Source organism: Rhinatrema bivittatum, chromosome 2, assembly GCF_901001135.1.
Source record: "Rhinatrema bivittatum chromosome 2, aRhiBiv1.1, whole genome shotgun sequence".
NCBI classification, from domain to species: Eukaryota; Metazoa; Chordata; class Amphibia; order Gymnophiona; family Rhinatrematidae; genus Rhinatrema; species Rhinatrema bivittatum.
Window position 1 is genome coordinate 308,766,451 of NC_042616.1, and position 21,732 is coordinate 308,788,182.

A 21,732-nucleotide genomic window follows, 5' to 3' on the forward strand; every position below is an offset into this window, starting at 1 on the left:
TTCAGCACATGATACTCTGCACATAGTACTGACTATTAAAAAGAAGATAGGACTTTGGATGGTGAGATTGATATCTATGAATCCCTTGTTCAGATTTTACTTCAATGCTGCTTCTACACTACATCCTACATCCATCATACATATCTGTGACACAGTGCTTACTAGGCTAGGATTCTCTACACACTTCTAGCTGTTACTGCTTTGAACAAGAATGCATGCCATTACATATGGACGTAACATAGTAAATGACAGATAAAATCAAACTGATCCATCCAGTCTAGCCAAACCATGCTATATACAAACAAAATGACATATCTAGAGGTCAAACAGTGATTGTTGTTACCCAAATTTTGTGTCTCTTCTATAAAAGACTGCTGTTTATCATTTGCCTAGCGCTGAACCTAGGCACCACAAACAGATGTAATCCCTACAAAGACAGGTAATTTGCTGCCCTAGCATCAGTACTAGAAATGGTGAAAATAAATAGACATCACGAGATCCATATTCAGTAGGCCATTTAGTGGACTAGTTATCCAGCTAAAGTTAGTTGGATAACTTGTCCTTGATATTTAGTAGAATAAATGTCACACTGAATATCCCTGATTAAAGTTTAAATTTAGCCAGAAAACTTTAAACATAACTGGATATTCTATTGAATATCACCCCAGTTGTAAAGTTATCCGGATGTGTTTAGCCAGATAACTTTAGAAATAATCAGCTATATTCAAAAGAATATAACCAACTACGTGGTGAAAAGAGACATAAAAAAAATAGATGGCGTACCTGCTGGGCCAAAACACATTCCCCTCTCCTCCTTCCCATCTGAGGATTACATGCTCAGCCCTGCTGGGTTGAGCCTGCAGCCTCACCTCCTCATCCTCCTCTAATGAAGAAAGTTTAAGTTTCCATTCTCGTCCATTTTTCCCCATTCCCCGCCCGGGTCCAGTGAAAATTCTCCAAAATTGTTAAGTTCCAGGGCCACCTCCTACCTTCCAATCTGCTGTATCTAGGTAGTGCCCTACCGCAATCTGGCCCCGCTACTTCTTCCATGGCTAAGCAGCTACAGCAAAGGGGTATGCTTTTACCATAGCAAAGCAGCTACAATGGAAGTGTATACTTTTGCCGAAACTGCTCAGGGACGGCAGAAGTGGAAGGCCTGTATCGCAGAAGGATGCTACTGTGATCTAGGCTAAAGACTAAAAAGATTGGAAGGCACAGGATAATTTTAGACCTGCTCTCAGGCACGTCTAGATTTAGGGAAAAAACGTATCCAACTAACTCCTAATATCGGAGTTAGCAGGTTAAGTTATTTGCCTAACAGTGCACCTCCCTGGAATGACCCCAACATACCTCTTTCTTATTTGACTAATTGTTAGCCAAATAAAGACTTATCCAGCTAACTTTTAGCTGGATAGGAAAGGAGAATTTCAAAGCTAGCCATTTAGACAGGTAACTCATAAGTTGTCCATCTAAATGGCTTTGAAAATTGACCCCCTCCCCACGTTCCCCCCTCATTTTCCCTACTCAGTGTTAAGAAGGCAGTCATAATTCTGCCAATTTCCACACACAATCCTGTAACGGGTTCTCTGGAACCAAACACATTACAGATGAGTGCAATGTGTTGTATCAGACAAAAAGTGAGTCTGGGCTCGAGACTAGTACACTACTTCACACTAATGAGCATTTTCTTTACTTTTTTTTTTTTTAAATAGTATTTCAGACAAACAGACCCTTTGCAGGAGTGAGTTGGAGGAATGCAAAATCACCTCTGTTATGGAATGACTGTCAAGAATGCAAGGTAGGAGTCACAGTGAAGGAGCTCTTGTGTGTGACAGATGAGGCTCCAGTTGCCAGTATTCCTAGCCTTGTTGGCCTATGTGGAACGGAGTTCTGACATTTTGAAACCATAACAGCAATACAGGGGGGTTGAGGGTTTCATGGTATGTGTAAGAGAAACGTATGAAGTTAGTCATTGTTCCTGGAAAGGGCAGAAATGAGTGAAAGATGCTGCTGGAGAAGTGAACCCTAGGGCCGAGGCGATGCTGGTGCAACCTGCAGGGAGGAGCCCTGCGAGTCCCCACCGACGGCAGGTGGAGCTGGCTGAAGAAGAGGCCCAACTGGAGTTTCGCCAATACCAGCCCATGTTCCCCTTAGGTTGAGCCCTCAGGTGCCAGGGCTGGCTGGTCTTATGTGCGGGCCTCTGTGAAAGAGAAGATCCACAGCAATGAAATGGTTGCAGGCCCATAGAGGGAAAGAAGTGGAGTCAGGTCCAGCAGCAATCCGGACAGGCGGCAGCCAACAGGAACGAGAACAGGCTGTGGTCAGAGGCTGACAAAGTTCAATCAGTGTCGCAGTCCAGGCTGTGGTCAAGACAGGTGGAGTTCAATCAGCATGTGGGTCCAGTCTAAGGGTCAAGGCAGAAGTCCAGTCCGAAGAAGCAAGGAACGAAGAGGAGGACAGACCACAGGAGCAGGGAATGCTTACGACAGATGAAGAGAGACAACAAACAAGGACTCAAGAACCACCAGCAGCCATGGAACAAGGAAGGAAACACAGGAACACAAGTAGGAACAGGAATCAGGAGCAGAAGTCAGGAACCAAGAACACCATGGCAAAGCACACTCACAATGAGGCAACCTATTACTGAGCATCTGAATGCAGAATGAGCAGGCCTTTACACCCAGGAAGGCTGATGTCATCAGAGGGCACTGGAGAGAATTTCCTGGCCTGGGCCCTTTAAATCACTGGCTTTCGGGCATGTGCGAACCTAGGGACAGCTCTGGAGTGTGACAGCGTCCCCCCATGTGTCAGGCCTTCGTGGCACAACAGCCTGCTGCAGACTGCGTCGGGGGTCTGCCTCGGTGACTGGGCTATCTGGCAGCCAGTCTGGGTTGGAGGTAAGCGTGGTGGTCTGCAGGTGTGGACCGCCAATTACAACAAATGCAGAAGAAATATTGCATAGATGCTGTTTCATTTTCATTTGAGCACATGCTGACCTTGAATGCCAGTAATTCCTCATGTCTTGTAGCTTGGTAAGACACAGGTGATTTGTTTTCTACAGCTTTTATTGCATGTGTACAAGTACTGGTGTTTTTTCCATTCATTTCTATGGAGCAGGGTGAACAAGCATGAGAACAGGCAAATGAGCAAGTGTGAAAATAGATGACTGGGCAGAATGTTTTTCTTTCTTGCCCTTAGATAGTAGTAATATAACAGGCCGAGTATGCATAGTGTGGTCCCCCTCCCTTTCTATTGGAGAATGGCATCACTCAAAAAAATGTGCATGACCAGAAAATAATAATGAGGCTCATGCACTGCAAAATGATGTAGTCAGGGGCTTATTTACTAAAATGCAATAACACAAAGTAGAACAGAAATCTTGGGGATCTGAATGCCTACTTTTAAAATTTAGTCTTTCCCATTCTTTGGCTGTGCTTTTGGTATATTTTGCTCCACATGATCAGGGTCACTCACATTGGGAAGTATTTCAATTGAACTCTAATATTAATGCAGAATATTCTCATCTATTGATAGTAGGGAATTTTAATATGCATGCTAATTTGTTTAGGTGGTCCTGCTCAGGACATGCTGTTCAATCATATGGTTGTTTTCAGTGGGTGGACTCCCTAATACATGTAGTGGGCTACTCATTAGATTTAGTTTTTATGTTGCCCCAAGCAGAGATGCACTGTGTCTAATGATATATACCACCTCTATAACAGACTTCTGAAGGAAGCTATCTTTGAAAAGAATATCCTAGCAGTGCACCAAACCAATTTACCTGTACGTCAATAAACCTACCAAAGTAAATCAACATAGCTTACCGGTATAGTATTTCAGGAAACATGTCTGTGGTAAGGGAGCCACATATAAAGAGTTAACAATAGATAGGTACAAAAATCTATACACAATGCAAGCCAGTTGTTAGTGATACTCTGCCCTTAGAGCAATAATCCATGAATAGTATGTAAACTTGTATTTACTGTCCAATGCAATAAGGAATCCCCAGATTAGTGCATGGCTTTAGCTGCAGTTGGGAGTGTTTTGGGAACGTAAGAATAGCATCCGATGCAGTAAGGAGTTTAGCAAATCCAAAATGTCCAATCTAACAAACTCCACGCAAGGTCTCCCTTCAGTCTCATAATATAACAAAAACTACGAGTGAGAAAAATAACATAACTAACCGAAGGTGAACCCAACATCATGGGGAGGCGGGCGGGATTCTTGAGGACTAACATCCTGCTGTCCTAGGGGAACACCTGTTACAGGTAAGCAACTGCGCTTTCTCCTAGGACAAGCAGGATGGTAGTCCTCACATGTAGGTGATTGCAGAGCTCCAGACTGCCCCCTTCAACCAGAGAGACCCACAGTAGCTGAACAAGGTGCTAATGGGTACAACACAACTGCGGCACTCTGGGGAACAGGGGTGTTCTGGTTCCACAGAGAGCACGATGAAAGATAGTTGGGTTCAGGATTGGAATAAATTGCGCAGGACAGACTGGCCAAAAGTGCTGTCCTGGTGACTATCTCTATTAAACAGTAGTGAGCCGCGAAAGCGTGGAGAGAATTCCAGGTTGCAGCCCTGCAGATTTCAGCGACAGGACCACACACAGATGGGCAACTGACGCTGTCATAGCCCTCTCAGCCAGCTGAAGGCCTGCCTGCTCGTAGCAGAAGGCAATGCAATCCTCTAACCAGTTTGACACAGTTTGCATCCCCACTGCTGCTTCCAGCCAATTGGGATCAAAAGACACAAAGAGCTGGGTGGACTGCCTATGGGTCACTATACGATCCAAGTAGAAAGCGAGTGCCTGCGTGCAGTCTAGGGTGTGGAGAACACGTTCTCCCGGGTGAGAATAAGGCTGTGGGAAGAAAGTGGGAAGGATGATTGACTGGTTGATGTAGAAAGCAGTCACCACCTTCGGCAGAAATTTTGGATGCATGCGCAGCACCACAGGATCATGGAAGAATTTCATGTAGGGAGCATAGGTGACCAGGGCCTGGATCTCACTGACCCTGCGAGCGGAAGTGATCACCACCATTTTATATAATTCTATCCTACACTATGTCAGAAAGCATAAATATCCCCCCCCCCCTGGCTGAGGGGGGATATGATAGAGGTCTTTAAGATCACGAGAGGTCTTGAACAAGTAGATGTGAATCGGTTATTTACACTTTTGAATAATAGAAGGACTAGGGAGCATTCCATGAAGTTAGCAAGTAGCACATTTAAGACTAATCGGAGAAAATTCTTTTTCACTCAACGCACAATAAAGCTCTGGAATTTGTTGCCAGAGGATGTGGTTAGTGCAGTTAGTGTAGCTGGGTTCAAAAAAGGTTTGGATAAGTTCTTGGAGAAGTCCATTAATTGCTATTAATCAAGTTTATTTAGGGAATAGCCACTGCTATTAATTGCATCAGTAGCATGGGATCTTCTTAGTGTTTGGGTAATTGCCAGGTTCTTGTGGCCTGGTTTGGCCTCTGTTAGAAACAGGATGCTGGGATTGATGGACCCTTGGTCTGACCCAACATGGTAATTTCTTATGTTCTTATGTAATAAGGAATTATGATGGAATGTACAAGAATTGATATGGCCAGCTATAACTAATGACAATTATATTCCATTGGGATACTGCTATACTTGGTTACACATGTTAGCTGTAAAATGTAGTCATTTACTTACAAGTAAAGAGCCATAGCTGAAAAGAAACTCTTCTGTTACAATCTGGGGACGGAATATCTGTTTAAAGTAAAGATAATAAAATACAAAAACAGGTTTTACATTGCATATTTTTTAAAATCTTAGCAAACAAAACTTTTGATTGTCATTATAGTCTCTGGCTTTTTACCAAACATTATTATGGAAATAGAACAATATAGAAAATTCCACTACAAAAGTACAAGTAGATTTAAAAATATAGGATAAAAATTAAAAGATTTTATGTCTGATTTGAAAAATAATATGTATTAGTAAGCAGAGATTTACATTTTTCAGGGACTAATATATACTTCTGACATTTCTTCATCTCAAGTTACAAAACACCATATTAATACTTCTGCTCTTCCTTAATGCCAACTACCCTCCTCCCAATACTGGTGATACTCCTTCTCACTCTCCTAACCCTCCAACGGTGATGTTCATCATCTACTACCCTTGATGATGTTCATCTCCACTCCCTTTCAGTGATGCTCCACATGGTTCCAAGCAGTGATAATATTCTAAAAAAATGGTACTAGGTAGGAGCCAACGGTGGCATCCATCTTCCACTTTTTCCTAATAAGGAAAGGGAAGCAAGTTCAGAAAGGTTCCAGGTTGGCAATAAAAAGTTCCAGGTCAGTGACCTGGCAGAAAATCAGCACTGGTTCCAAGTCCAGAAATGCCAAGGATCTTCCTTCTCCTTCATCTCTGTCCACTTCTTCCTGAGAAGCACTTCCTGCCCTTGGCCCCCATCAGTGGCCATGGTTATCCACTACTTTTGCCCACTCAATCAGTGACAGAGCTTCACATTCCCACTGTCAGAATCATAAAAATATGTCACAGCTATTGGTAAGGTAAAGGAGTGGCAGCAGTAGGAAGATGAAAGGTGAAGATATGAGGACATGGAAGGAATATGGCTCAGAAATGATGGTGTTATCAAGGAAAGTGAGGTTTGGATGAGAAAGCATTATGGGGAAAAAGGAGTGGGCGGGGGGAGTATGAAAAGGTAATGCTTGGAGCTTTCACTGGGCAGGGGTTGGAGACATCACGGAGAAGGCAGGAGGGAGTGGTTAGGGCTGGGAACATCAAAAGACTGGTGAAAGGAGAAGGGGGGTCCGAGTGATACCATAGGGGTAGAAGGCAGGGAGCAGATCTATGACATACCTTTAGGGGATAGGACATGTGGGATTATGTGAGTCACTGCAGAAAGGCAGAAAGTATGGATGAAAAGGACAGTGCTGTCCAGCATTTCCAGGGGCAGAAAAGGAGCAGGCATGGTAGTCAGCATCACCTTGAGACAAAAGGAAGGTAGGTAGCAGGGCTGGTCAACATCACTTTGGGGGCAAGATTGATCTGCATTACCAAGGCAGATGGGGATAGGGCTAGTAAGTATCAAGGGAAGGAGGGAGAGCAGGACTTTTCAACTCTTCTGGGGATAAAATGAGTCTCAGCAGTGTCATCTGGGAGTAGGAGAAAGAAAGAGGTGAGGGTCAGGACTAGTAAGGGGGAGGAGGGACCTATTGAAGAGAAGTGCTCAAGCCTTCCTCCTTCACTCTACTCCCAGATTCCTCTGCCCAGCATGTGTAAAAGTGCAGTACAACTTAACGTAGAAACAGATGAATAGATAAAAGCAATTCTTCATAAGGGGACAAGATCTTGTTTTCAGAACTTAAAAATCATTTACCTGAGATGTCACAAGATGGAGTACTACAGGCATCATAGGAAGCCATATCTTTAGATGTTTAGCTTGAATTGTTGATGGATGCTTACGCCCAGACACATTAGCTAATGCATTGAGAATATCACCTGAAAAGAATACACAGATATGAAAAAAGCAGCAATTAACTTTGCAGTACATGTGTTTGTTCACGTGGCTACTATTTAAATACAATGTGCGGTTTACAATTAATTTTATGGATTTTGCATTGCGGCCAGAATCAAAGTTTCTTCAGTTAGACTCCAATCAAATCGAACATTTCCATAAAATATCTATCCTATCCTTTTCTTCACAATAGACTCTTGGTCCAATTTTAAACAGTAAAGGTATAGAACAAGTCACAATATAGCTAGAAACAATACAAGAAGATATAAAGCTTAGAATTAAAAGAAAAATAATATAATTTAACAGAAAAAATCTTGAATTTGCCTGATAACTACTATTCAAAGGTTTCAAACTTATGCCAATTCAACCGCTTCGCGTGGCTTACAGGTTGGAAATAAGGATCATAGCACAAGTTCCAAGAAGAATAGCTATTAGGAGATCACAAAGGGAAGAAAGTAAAAACCAGGGCAGGATAAAAAGTGAGGTACAACATTCAGCATCTTCAATAAAAGGGGGCAAACTTGAATAATATTTGTGGTAAGAGTCAGTCCTGACTGCTGTCAATTTTTTCTATTACAATGATATCCCAGGTTTTAATAACTCATTGAGATGTTGAGTATTCACCTAGAAGCAATAAACATCCTGGCAGCCAACAACAAATTTTGGGCCAATGGTTTCTTGGGAGTAATAGGTGGATCTACAATACAATAGATCTGTGAGATGGGACTCATTAAACAAAAGAGCCGTCAGTAAAGATTAAACTTATAGTCGAACGTTCAGAAAGAAGCTCAAAACTTGGCTTTTCACAAAAGCCTTCACTTAAAGATCTCTCCCTGAGCCATGACTCAGGGCAAGACTTATTCTCGCATTTCATAATCCCATACGCTAGATGTCTGATGATGTAAATATTTCATCTTATAACTTTGCCTCATGATTCCAACTGTTAGATGTACATTATGCTGAACTTATGTTAATTAAGTCTGATGTAAACCTAACTTTTTATTGACTGTTTTATTTGTAATTATTTGCAATTATGGATATTTATTTATAATTTATAATAATTTAATTCTTGTTCTCTGCTCTAAGTTCTAAGTTCTTACGAAGTTAGCCCGGTTATATGTACCCACTTGTTTGATGTAATTTCCAACTTTGGTTCTATGTAAACCGACGCGGTATGTACTAGTACATGAACATCGGTATATAAAAGCCTTCAAATAAATAAATAAATAAATGAATACATAAACAAACAAACAAACAACTAAAAAGGTTGGATTTTGGGCAGCCTCACTATATGCATATTGGGGTAGATTTTCATATGTACGCGCAGGCGTACATGTGCGCATGCTACCCGGCGCGCACACGTGTATGCCAATTTTATAACATGTACGCAAGGGGGTGCACGCCGACGCCCACGGGATTCCCCCATTCCCTCCCCCCTAAGCTTGCCTAAACCCTTGTCCATACAAATCCACACCAACTACTAGGGGCAGAGATCAGTTGAGGGAAGCCATCAATGTTTTTCTTCCTTGGCACCATTTGCTCTGGAGCCGGCCCTGGCTGTGGAGGGGGAAAGAGTTGTGGTCATTCTTAAGGTTGACATCTCAGAGCTGGATTTAAAATTCATGATATAGGGATCCAGAAGGAGCTCTGGTAAACGGCTCCCAGCTTCAGGATCAATGCTGCAATGACCAAATTAAGAACAATGGGAGAGTGGGTCTATTATAATAGGTGACATTTTCCTGGGTTATTTGCAAATGAAGGCTGATGCATCAGAAGCCCACCACTGTTTCTGAATTGGAAATACAAGTAGAAAGGCAGCAATGTACCATGTGAGTTACAAGGTATGTTGTGGCAAGTTGGCACAGAATTCTCAACCAAACTGGATCAATCTGATTTCTTTTGATTCTGAATTATCTCCCTTAAAGCAGCTACAATTTTTTGGTCCCTATCATCAGAAAATAGCCTTGATCTGACTAATATCAAGCAGAGACCCTCTGATCCCTCAATCAGGTGATGGGATCAGCCGAGACTTGGGAAAGTTAATGGTGAACACTAGTGACTGCAGTCTCTAGATAGTGAGGGGTACAGATTAATTTGATCAGTAGGAATATGTATTCATTTGAAATTAATCCATACTCCACAAAATAGGCCATTTTCATTTAAAACAGATCATTTTGTTTATAACAAAACAAAAGGACAGTGCTCCCAAAAATAACAAAATGTTTCATGTGCATTCTATTCAAGTCTATGAGGCATGCAAAACTGCAGTTTTTTTCTATTCAAGATAAACCAAACAGAATGGGGTGGGACGAGACAAGGAAGGATTAGAACCAATCAAAGTGACGCATTTGTTTTCAAGCAGCCTATCCCAGCTGCCACTTCCATCATGGATTGACAATCAGTTCTTCATTTTTCAACCTTAAAATGAAAGCAAAATTTAACTTTGAGCATTCACCAATATGTTCCCTCATTTCTCTGCTGGATTTAAAACAGAGAGGCTATGATTCAGAAGTTCTCTTTCTCAAAACCAAAGAAAAAGTTAGAAAAAAAGATTTGGAAAGGAGAGGAAAGAGAAACTTAGAACAAGGTGGGCTGGGCTCTTGCCAATTGTCACAGTGTCTCTATGTGAGAGGAAAGACTTCTGTTTAATCTGTCTGTTCACTGTGAGGCCCATATTCAAAGCATTTAGCCAGATAACTGAGAAGTTATCCATCTAAATGAAAATTTGGCACTTATCTGGCTCAATTAAGCACGATAAGTTAAGGGCATTCTGAGGGCAAAACTGGGAGGAGATAATTTAGCCGGATAAGTTGCCCAGCTAACTCCGATATTCAGAGGCAGATAACCTATCCAGCTAACTATGGTCATCCCTTAGACCTGTCCTAAAACCACAGTTCGATAGTTCTGTTATTGCTGTTGGGTATATTCATGTCCATTTTGTTGATGTACAAGGGTTTTCTGTATGCCTTGTGTATTTCAACATTCCAGGTGTTGGTCACCCTAAGGTTGTTTGGTTATGAGTGACTTGTTTTTGTATTTCAATGTCCATTTGTTATAATAAAAATTATTAAAAAAAAATAATCTGGCTAACTTTAAGATAGCCACTGAATATACAACACTAGTTAGCCAGATAAGTGTATCTGGCTAACTGAGCTGTACAGCAGCTGAATATAGCCCTCTGTAACTGTAACAATGACCAGGCATGAGTAAGAGTGTCTTTTCTTTGTGTGCATTTGCAGTGCAGAAAGATCTGTTTTTATTTAACAGTTGCAGTATCTCTGACCAGTGACCAGATAAAACACCAGTCTCTTTTGTTCTTTGTTCTCTCTGATTTTCTGTGTATGGAAAAAGGAATCGGTATACACTGACTACAATTGTATGTGTGACTCTTTTTCCACAACCTGTGTTATTTGCTAGTGGAAATCTACATAGTCATTATCAGCAAGAATATAATATGTGGTACACTTTGAATCAAAAGTGACTGTTATCTGTTCTTCTGCCTGTGTGTCTCCACATTAGTACTCATGAACAGAGTACTAGAGCACACTATCAGGTCTATCCAGTAAAGTGCGGACGCGTTTACCCCGCTCCTAACCCGCGTTCTACTCACTTTCCGGCCGCGTTAGCCCTTCCTGCGATCAACAATCCCCTTTAACCTACTCTTACCGCGTCCTTAAATCCCCGGGTAACCCCTTCCGCACACGGAATGTATATTAAATGTAAACGAGCAAAATTAGCTATTCCCTACCATCCGGTAACGCGCGCCCCGACTATCGCTATTTTACCCTGCCGTTTTGCCGCGCGTTTAACCTGCTAACTTACCGCCTACCCTTACCCCTGCGTCAGAGGCAGGGGTAAGGGTAGGCGGCAAACTTTCCCCCAGCCCCCGCTCTCCTGCCCTGGCCAAGTCCATGGGTGCTGGTCTCCAGGGCAGCCCCAGTCCTCTCCCCTCCTCCCGAAGCAAAAAAAAAAAAAGCGAAAAAAAAGTAGCAAGAGAGCGAGGGGAGAGAGGATAGGCAATCCTACGCTTGGGATTGCCAGTCCCCCCTCCCCTCCTCCCGAAGCAGGGCGCGAAAAGCAGCCTTGCTCCGGGAGGAGGGGAGGGGGGACTGGCAGTGTAAAGCGACGAAGCGACTTACTTTTTGCAGTCCCCCTCCGGACAACGGCGAGGACGACCGTGGCTCCCCTCTCCTGCCTCCAACTGCCCGCGAAGATGGACGCCTGCACAGGCGAAAGCGGCCCCTTTTCGTGCAATTGGGCCGCTCAAGGCGTGACGTCACGACGTTTGGCGTCACGGCATGTGACGTCACGTCTTGAGCAGCCCAATTGCACGAACAGGGGCCGCTTTTGCCCGTGCAGGCGTCCATCTTAGCGGGCAGCTGGAGGCAGGAGAGGGGAGCCGCGGTCGTCCTCGCCGATGTCCGGAGGGGGACTGCAAAAAGTAAGTCGCTTCGTCGCTTTACACTGCCAGTCCCCCCTCCCCTCCTCCCGGAGCAAGGCTGCTTTTCGCGCCCTGCTTCGGGAGGAGGGGAGGGGGGATTGGCAATCCCAAGCGTAGGATTGCCCATCCTCTCTCCCCTCGCTCTCTTGCTACTTTTTTTTTTTTTTGTTTTTTCCGCTTTGGTTGCTTGCTTCGGGAGGAGGGGAGAGGGCTGACAATCCCGAGCGTCGGAGAACTGTCCACTTCCTGGTACCTGTCATTTCAAATGTCATTTGAAATGACATTTGAAATGACAGATACCAGCGTGGCCGTGAAACATATAGAAACATAGAAACATAGAAATGACGGCAGAAGAAGACCAAACGGCCCATCCAGTCTGCCCAGCAAGCCTCACACATTTTTTCTCATACTTATCTGTTTCTCTTAGCTCTTGGTTCTATTTCCCTTCCACCCCCACCATTAACGTAGAGAGCAGTGATGGAGCTGCATCCAAGTGAAATATCTAGCTTGATTAGTTAGGGGTAGTAGGGGTAGTAACCACCGCAATAAGCAAGCTACACCCATGCTTGTTTTACCCAGACTATGTTATACAGCCCTTATTGGTTGTTTTTCTTCTCCCCTGCCGTTGAAGCAGGGAGCTATGCTGGATATGCGTGAAGTATCAGGTTTTTTTTTTCTCCCCTGCCATTGAAGCAGAGAGCTATGCTGGATATGCGTGAAGAATCAGTTTTTCTTCTCTCCTGCCGTTGAAGCAGAGAGCTATGCTGGAAATGCATGATGTATCAGTCTTCTCCCATGCCGTTGAAGCAGAGAGCCATGCTGGATATGCATCGAAAGTGAAGTATCAGGCACATTTGGTTTGGGGTAGTAACCGCCGTAACAAGCCAGCTACTCCCCGCTTTGTGAGTGCGAATCCTTTTTTCTTCTCCCCTGCCGTTGAAGCTATGCTGGATATGCGTGAAGCATCAGTTTTTTCTTTTCCCCTGCTGTTGAAGCAGAGAGCTATGCTGGAAATGCGTGATGTATCAGTCTTCTCCCATGCCGTTGAAGCAGAGAGCCATGCTGGATATGCATCGAAAGTGAAGTATCAGGCACATTTGGTTTGGGGTAGTAACCGCCGTAACAAGCCAGCTACTCCCCGCTTTGTGAGTGCGAATCCTTTTTTCTTCTCCCCTGCCGTTGAAGCTATGCTGGATATGCGTGAAGCATCAGTTTTTCTTCTCTCCTGCCGTTGAAGCAGAGAGCCATGCTGGACATGCATCGAAAGTTGAAGCAGAGAGCCATGCTGGATATGCAACGAAAGTGAAGTATCAGGCACATTTGGTTTGGGGTAGTAACCGCCGTAACAAGCCAGCTACTCCCCGCTTTGTGAGTGCGAACCCTTTTTTCTTCTCCCCTGCCGTTGAAGCAGAGAGCTCTGCTGGATGTGTGAAGTATCAGTTTTTTCTTCTCCCCTGCCGTTGAAGCAGAGAACTATGCTGTATATGCATTGAAAGTGAAGTATCAGGCTTATTTGGTTTGGGGTAGTAACCGCCGTAACAAGCCAGCTACTCCCCTCTTTGTGAGTGCAAATCCTTTTTTCCACATTTCCTCTTGCTGTTGAAGCTTAGAGCGATGTTGGAGTCACAGTAAGCATGTATATGTTTATTGAATAAGGGTATTGTCTCCAGGCAGTAGCCATCATTCTGGCGAGTCACCCACTCTTCATTGGCGGCCTCTTGACTTTATGGATCCACAGTGTTTATCCCACGCATCTTTGAAGTCCTTCACAGTTCTGGTCTTCACCACATCCTCCGGAAGGGCATTCCAGGCATCCACCACCCTCTCCGTGAAGAAATACTTCCTGACATTGGTTCTGAATCTTCCTCCCTGGAGCTTCAAATCGTGACCCCTGGTTCTGCTGATTTTTTTCCTACGGAAAAGGTTTGTTGTTGTCTTTGGATCATTAAAACCTTTCAAGTATCTGAAAGTCTGTATCATATCACCTCTGCTCCTCCTTTCCTCCAGGGTGTACATATTTAGATTCTTCAATCTCTCCTCGTACGTCATCCGATGAAGATCCTCCACCTTCCTGGTCGCCCTTCTCTGTACCGCTTCCATCTTGTCTTTGTCTTTTTGTAGATACGGTCTCCAGAACTGAACACAGTACTCCAGGTGAGGCCTCACCAAGGACCTGTACAAGGGGATAATCACTTCCCTTTTCTTACTCGATATTCCTCTCTCTATGCAGCCCAGCATTCTTCTGGCTTTTGCTATCGCCTTGTCGCATTGCTTCGCAGACTTCATATCATTAGACACTATCACCCCAAGGTCCCTCTCCTGCTCGGTGCACATCAGCCTTTCCCCCCCCATCAAATACAGTTCATTCGGATTTCCGCTCCCCATATGCATGACTTTGCACTTCTTGGCATTGAATCTCAGCTGCCATATCTTCGACCACTCTTCCAGTTTCCTTAAATCCCGTCTTATTCTCTCCACTCCTTCCGGCGTGTCCACTCTGTTGCAGATCTTAGTGTCATCCGCAAAAAGATAAACCTTACCTTCTATCCCATCCGCAATGTCGCTCACAAAGATATTGAACAGGACCGGTCCCAACACCGATCCTTGCGGTACACCGATCCTTGCGGTACACCACTTAAAACCGCTCTCTCTTCAGAGAAAGTACCATTAGGTTACTGTATAGGCGCTCTATACAGTAAAATGGGTTGCGCGGGCCTAACGCTTCACGGACGCTTCTTAGACGCAGCTTGCATTTGCAAGCTATTTACATACAGGATCGAGCGGTAGGTGAGCTGCACTGTGCATGCGCAACCGCGGGTGCGCCGGGCACTAACACAGCTCTTCCTACCGCTCGGTACTGGATTGACCTGTATATTATATATCTTTACCCTACCTGCTGTACTTTAACCTGACTGTATCTATTCCCACCCCCTCTCTATACATCTACCCTACCTTTACCCTGACGATGTTGCCTATATATAGATCCCCCTTTTTGAAAATATGTAACCTTTTTATCCCCCTGTTGAAATATGTAAACCGTTGTGATGACATTACCGAATGACGGTATTGAAAACTCAATAAATAAATAAAATAAATAAATATTGTAACACTAAAATCTCCTAGCCACTAATTGTGACTTTTTTAAATTCATTCATGCCTCTAGGAACAAAAGGTAGACATACATTAGTAGTAACAATAATTTAGAGGAAGAGGGAAAGTTAACCCTCCAAAAAGACCTAGGGTCACAGCACAAGAAGCCTTATTGATAATAGTAGTGATAATCTCTATATTTAACAGCATTTAGCCAGATAACTCAGAAGCCGAATTTTAAAACAGCCACACACGTAAAAAACGGGAGTTATGCACATTGCCGGGCCTTGCACATGCCATGTGCATTTTCAAAGGTAACTCCTGTTACGCGCAGAAGTGCCCGGCCCAGAGAAAGGGGCAGTCTGGGGGCAGGGGGGGGCAGCCAGTACAGCGTCCATTTGCAAGTTGCTATTGCTCCAGAAGAGGAGCAAGAGGTAAAATAAAAAATTTGGGGCTAGAGAGGATAGGGGGTGGGGAAGAGAGGGCAAGAGGGAGGAAGGAGCCAACTGGGAGGGAACTGGGAGAGGCCTGATCTCATCGCCAAGTGGAGATTGCATAATTTCTCCCCCACTTGCCTGTGCCACCCACACATATGCACACAGATTATAAAATCCGGCCCGCATGAGCGCGCGGCCCTCAGATTTTATAATGTGCGCGCGCCGGCATGCGCATGTTAGAAAATCGGCGCGTCCATGTGTGCACACCGAGAAGCGCGCGCACATTATAAAACCTACCCCTAACTTATCAGGCAAAACTTTGGCAGGATAAGTCAAGGGTGTTCTGAGGGTGTAAGTGGGAGGAGCTGAATTAGCCAGATAAGTTATTCAGCTAACTTCAATATTCAGAGTTAGCTGGGTAACTTATCCAGCTAACTCTACAGAAGTGATGAGAATTATGTTAAATCAATTGTTTATTTATTTATTTATTTATGGATAGGTAGACTAGAAGGGCCATATGGTATTTTTCTGCTGCCATGATTCTATGTTTCTAACTCTGGTTGAATTTAGCCAGGTAAACTTATCTGACTAACTTTAAGATAGTTGGATATATTCAGCTGCACAGCTGAGCTGCTGAATATGTAGGATAAATTAGTGGGATAAGTTTATCTAGCTAACTAGCTGAGCTGCACAGTGGCTGAACATGGACCTTGAAATGATCGGGAATCTTTTCCCCAAGACAGAGAGAGCATTTTTGTTTTAGCAGGGTACAATCATTCGCAGTATAAGGCCAGAAGAAACTCAAGCTGAAAGAGCATCTATTGCTTTCTCCCATTGTCATCTCTGTTCCTATGGTGCAGGGACAAAAGAACACAGTCATTGAAGTGTGGCATTAGTAGTGGAAGAGGGGGAGGGCAGGAACCCTAGAAAAAGAGCCTCTAAAAGCAATTCAGCACTCCCCCGATTCCTCTTAAGCAACGTGTCTGTAGCAGATACTTGCAGAAAGTACTGATTCAAATGAATCAATGAAGGGAATCTCAGAAGGTACGGAATGTCTAGAACTCAGAAGGGTAATGTAGTCAGCTACTAGTGTGTTATTTTCTAATGAGCAATTGCAGATGGCAGGAAGTGATATTGCTGCACCAAAGTGTACTCCCACCCAGAAAAAGCAGGTAATAGAAAGTGTAAAAGATGCTCCTGGCCTTTTCCCTCCCAGTCGGCCCTCAACCCCAGCCTCAACAGCAGAACCCAAAGATCCAGAGAGAGAGAGAGAGAGAGGAGATCCCACAAGACATCAGAGGTGTGAAGTCACTTTGCATTTAGAGAGGGCCAACATTTTGCAGAATGCATTCACTGTTGTAAGGCTATCAGTGGAGGAGAAATACTAAGCTATCTTACAAATAGAGGTATGCAGCATTACTTGCAAACAAGAACACTCATTAGCATTAGTTGTAGGGCAGGCTGCCAGAATTAGCCTGGGAGCTCAAACCAAATGCAGCAGGAAAGCCAGAGAAAAGGGGATGTGTCTCTTAAGTTGAGCCCCTGGCTTCTTTCTCCAGAGAGGCAAGCAACTCCCAACCTCATGTTAGCGGCAAGCTATCATGAAGCAAAAAGGGGTGTTTTACCACATCACTGTCCTGTAGTAAGAGGCAGGCAGCATCAAAGTTGGTGACATGGTGATGTTGGAGAAATAAGTGCCCTAGTTGACCAGCCTTGCACATCGTAGAGTGGGTAGGATTCAAGCAGCTGCTGCATATCTTAGTCCCAATTTCAAACTGCCCTCCTGGACAACATTCAATAGGTAGGTTATCCCTGCCCTGTACACTCAATGCCATGCATGCATGCAGGTGCAGCTAGCAAAGGTGGAGACGGGCAGCTTCCATTTCACCAGCGACATCTGGAAAAGCTAGAACGCTATGCTATGTATGACTACCTCTCCCTGGTGGTAGTTGGTCATGACAGGAGTTAGCAGCAGCTCTAATGGGGTAGACCAGCAGGGCACAAGTGGGATATACTGCACACCCAGGTGATTGATATCAGCCATACCATTGTCAATATCTTAAGAACAATAAAGAAAATGATGGAAGGCGGGTAAGCTAGACCAGAGAGACAGGACTGTGGTCCCTGATTTCCTTTTTAGAAACAATGGTGTTAACATGAAAAACACAGCGGAAGATGCAGGCTAGGAGGGTATCCATTACTTTGCACACCTGATACACCTGAAAGTACAGATGTGCATTCATTTTGAATGAATGCATTTTTCATAACAAAAAAGTACATTTATGGAATGAACCAAAAATAAGTGCCCAGAAATATTTGAACATTTTTGGATATTTTTAGTTCATTAATAAAATATGTAAAATATTTTTTTAAATAAAAAGGGACCCCCCACTGCTCAAGTGCTAGGGCTTCTCCAGGCTCCTCCTCCCCCCCCCCCCCCCCCCCCCCCCCCCACCCCTGCCATGAGCAGATTTGAGGCCTTGCTGGACTGGACTGAGCCAAGCCAAGCAGGGGCATCCCAGTGTCCCACCATTTTCCCTGCCCCCTGTAAATCAGCCAGGGGACAGAGCTTCCTTGGTCCCCACTTACCCCTTCTGTGTTGAGGTCTTCATATCAGAATAGGGAAGGAGCCATCCCCAGTTGCTCCTGTTTAATCAGCTTCCTTTTAAAAATTGTGCAGACCGGCACCATTTTATTGTTTGGTTGTAAAAAACACATGGCCAAAGAACAAAATGATACCAGCCATCCCTATAACCAGAAAAATTATAGCATTCAATATCAGTGCTGAGTTCAAGACTGACCCGGACTTATCTGGCTAAATATTAAGGACTGAATTTTAAAAGCGTTGCTTATGCTAAAATGTCCATATAAGCGAGCATCTGGCCTATGCGTGAGTGCCATGTATATTAAAACCCAGAAATTATGCACATATATATGCATGCATGAGTAAAAAAAAAAAAGAAAATGGTAAAGAGGCTGTTGGGGGCGGGGAATGGGCATTCCAGGGTGAGGCAAACAGTTACGCACATGATTATACAGTTCCAGCAAATCTCAGTTCATGCACACATATGTACATATATGGGTACTCTAACACTCATTTCAAAATTGACCTGAGAGAGGATAATTTCCAAACGGCTTCCTTGTGCCCATTTGCATGTGTATATAAGTACACACATTTACTACTGTATTTTATATCCTGCGTGGATACAATATGCGCAAGTTATAAAATATGAGTACATATGAATGCACAAATTCTTCCATATGTAAAACATATCAGCCACACAAATTTGGACTTATTCGGAAAAGCAGCGGCACTTAGATACATTTGAAAATTGCTACTTGCCCATATAAGTTGTGCTTTTCCTACTTACCTGAGTATGTAAGATAGCCAAATAATTCTGAAAAACAGCTTTACTTATCCGGAAATGTTAAAATTTGCTGAATACGTAGCAGTATAGGAATTTAAGAGGATAAGTGTGCGCAAATTATATATTTGTACCTTAAATTTTTAAAGGGATATGCAATTAAATTTTGTGTCATTTTTTCACTTTTCAGATGTTTATAATCACTTATGCCAAATAATGATCAGTTGTAAATATACACAAGTACAATACTTATGCGTGTCATTATGGCCGGTTGTAAAATAACAAATTACTCGTGTAAATTCTGGCCCCTCCCAAAACGCCCATACTCTGCCCCTTTTTTTCACACACAAATTTACTCAAGGACCCTGATTTACAAGTGTATGTTGGGACTTTTAAAATAGCATATACTCGCATATATGTTATTTTACTTTGCAAGTGCTATTTTTTTTGCACGCAACTTTTGAAAATTAACCTTTTAGGCAGATAAGTCTGACTTATCTGGCTAACTTTTTTTTTTTTATATTGGGCTCTATGAGTCCACTTCCTTCATTGTCAGTGCCGGAGTTGGTAGAAAAGTTAGTCTTCACTGAAATAATTATTAAAAATTCTTCTAAACTTCTTATTGCAAATTAGTTAATCTAGACAATCAGAGACATATAAAATATTTAGCAAGACAAACAATAAAACATAATAATAATATAGTAAAAATTACATAAATAATAAAATAGAAAAAAGTTTCATAAACAAAAAAAGCTTTCAATTTTTTGCGAAACATTTTAATATCTGCTAATAGCAAATATTGTGGAAGAGATTCCATATCAAAGGACCATTAACGGACAATGCTCTGTCATGAGTATCATCCAAACAAACAGATTTATGAGAAGGAACAACTAATACCAAATCATCTTGTGAATGTGAGGAATGAGACAGCACATAAAGATCAAATTTTATATAGAGATCATAATTTCCTTCTTGATGGATTTCAAAACAAGAACTAGTATCTTGAGTTTAATTCTCTGGACTATAGTAAGCCACTGCAACTTGACTAAAATAGGGAAAACATGCTCTCAAACTGATGTATGAATTATCTTGGTGAGCAGCAGCATTTTTCTTTATTTATTTAAATAGATTTTTTTATATACCACTATTCAATAAATTGAAGCATTTTACAGACATGCCATACATAATTAAATAAACTTATATATATAAATATTTGAGGAACAACAAGACAGGAAGTAACAAAAGCCAAGGGGGACAGTACAATATTATTTGCTGGTGTTTTACATTTATGCCATTCTTCATTAGACATCTGCATTATCTACTATGAATTCCTTTGTGTATAGCCAGGTTTTTACACCTCTCTTGAATGCTTTTGTATGAATGTCGGTATATAAAAACTTTAAATAAATAAAATAAATAAATAAATATTTTATTATTCTAAGTTGCTCCGGCAAGGTGAGGAGTTACAAGCCCATTAACCAAGGTGTTTTCTGTTTCAGAGCTTTTGGGGATAAAGCGTGCGACTGGATGTGCCTGGATCGTGGGCCATTCGTTTATTCACAGAGCGTTGAAACACCCGCACAGGGAGAACCTGGACCTGGAGCGTGTGGGATGGCAGTTGGCGTGGTTCAGTCGGCGTGGCATGCATTGGGATGATCTTTTGCCTTTTATACGGGAGAGAATCGAGATGAGGGGAATACTGAACATTTTGCTCATACATCTAGAGGGCAATGATATAGGATCTAAAACATGCCGAGATCTACTCATGTGCCTGAAGAAAGATCTAGCTCAAGTTATGATCCGATGGCCGCAGGTGCGGGTAGGGTGGTCAGACATTATAGTCCAGTTAAGGAATAAGGATGAGGTGATTTGGAACTCGGAGGTTAAGAAATTAAATCGGCAGATGGGAAAGTGATGGGGTGGGAAGGGGGATTTTGGGTCAGACATTCATGGTCTTGGGTGGTAGAAGCAGGATTGTTCAGTGGGGACGGGGTCCATCTGTCGGAAGTGGGGATGGACTTCTTTAATAACTCCCTACAAGAAGGGTTGGAGAAGGAAATTATTAAATGGTAAGAGGCCGCAGTGGGGGAACAAGTCAACATAAGTCAGCTTGTCAGTGACGGAAAACCCGATCCCATGTTATGTTGGAATGCTGGGGGGGGGGAATTGGTGTTGGGGGAGTGGGGGAGTGGGGGAGTGCCTCGTGTAATTAGGGGGGCTGCTACATGGGATGGCCGGAGAACCACGGGGCTAAGGTTCACGATAGAGCTTGCTCTCACTGGTTCGAGGTGGAGCAAGCCGGAAAGTGGGGAGGAGCAGCTCCACCACTGGGGACAAGGTGGTGAAGGCCAAAAGGAAAGGGGGGGAGGGGGTATGGGGGAGGGACATGTTGTTATAGTTAAAGTTGACAGAGAGGAGCACTCGGGAGGAGGTGTGGCACTTTATGTCCGGGATGGCATAGAGTCCAACAGGATAAACATCCTGCATGAGACTAAATACAAAATTGAATCTTTATGGGTAGAAATCCCTTGTGTGTCAGGGAAGACTATAGTGATAGGGGTATACTACCGTCCACCTGGTCAAGATGGTGAGATGGACAGTGAAATGCTAAGAGAAATTAGGGAAGCTAACCAAATTGGTAGTGCAGTAATAATGGGAGACTTCAATTACCCCAATACAGACTGGGTAAATGTATCATCGGGTCACGCTAGAGAGATAAGGTTCCTGGATGGAATAAATGGTTCAGGAACCGACGAGAGAGGGAGCAATTTTAGATCTAATTCTCAGTGGAGCACAGGACTTGGTGACAGAGGTAACGGTGGTGGGGCTGCTTGGCAATAGTGATCATAATATGATCAAATTTGATTTAATGACTGGAA

The 21,732-nt window shown here is 43.2% G+C and overlaps 1 protein-coding gene across 1 annotated transcript in view; it reads right to left on the reverse strand.

Moving 5' to 3' along the window:
* Positions 1-21,732, reverse strand: part of ULK4 (unc-51 like kinase 4) — a 1,180,200-nt gene that overhangs the window by 647,957 nt on the left and 510,511 nt on the right. The window contains exons 24-25 of the mRNA XM_029589702.1: positions 7,383-7,504; positions 5,684-5,740 (exon numbers count right to left, since the gene is read on the reverse strand). Coding sequence (XP_029445562.1) covers positions 5,684-5,740; positions 7,383-7,504 — 179 coding nt within the window. The remainder of the gene's footprint in view (positions 1-5,683; positions 5,741-7,382; positions 7,505-21,732) is intronic.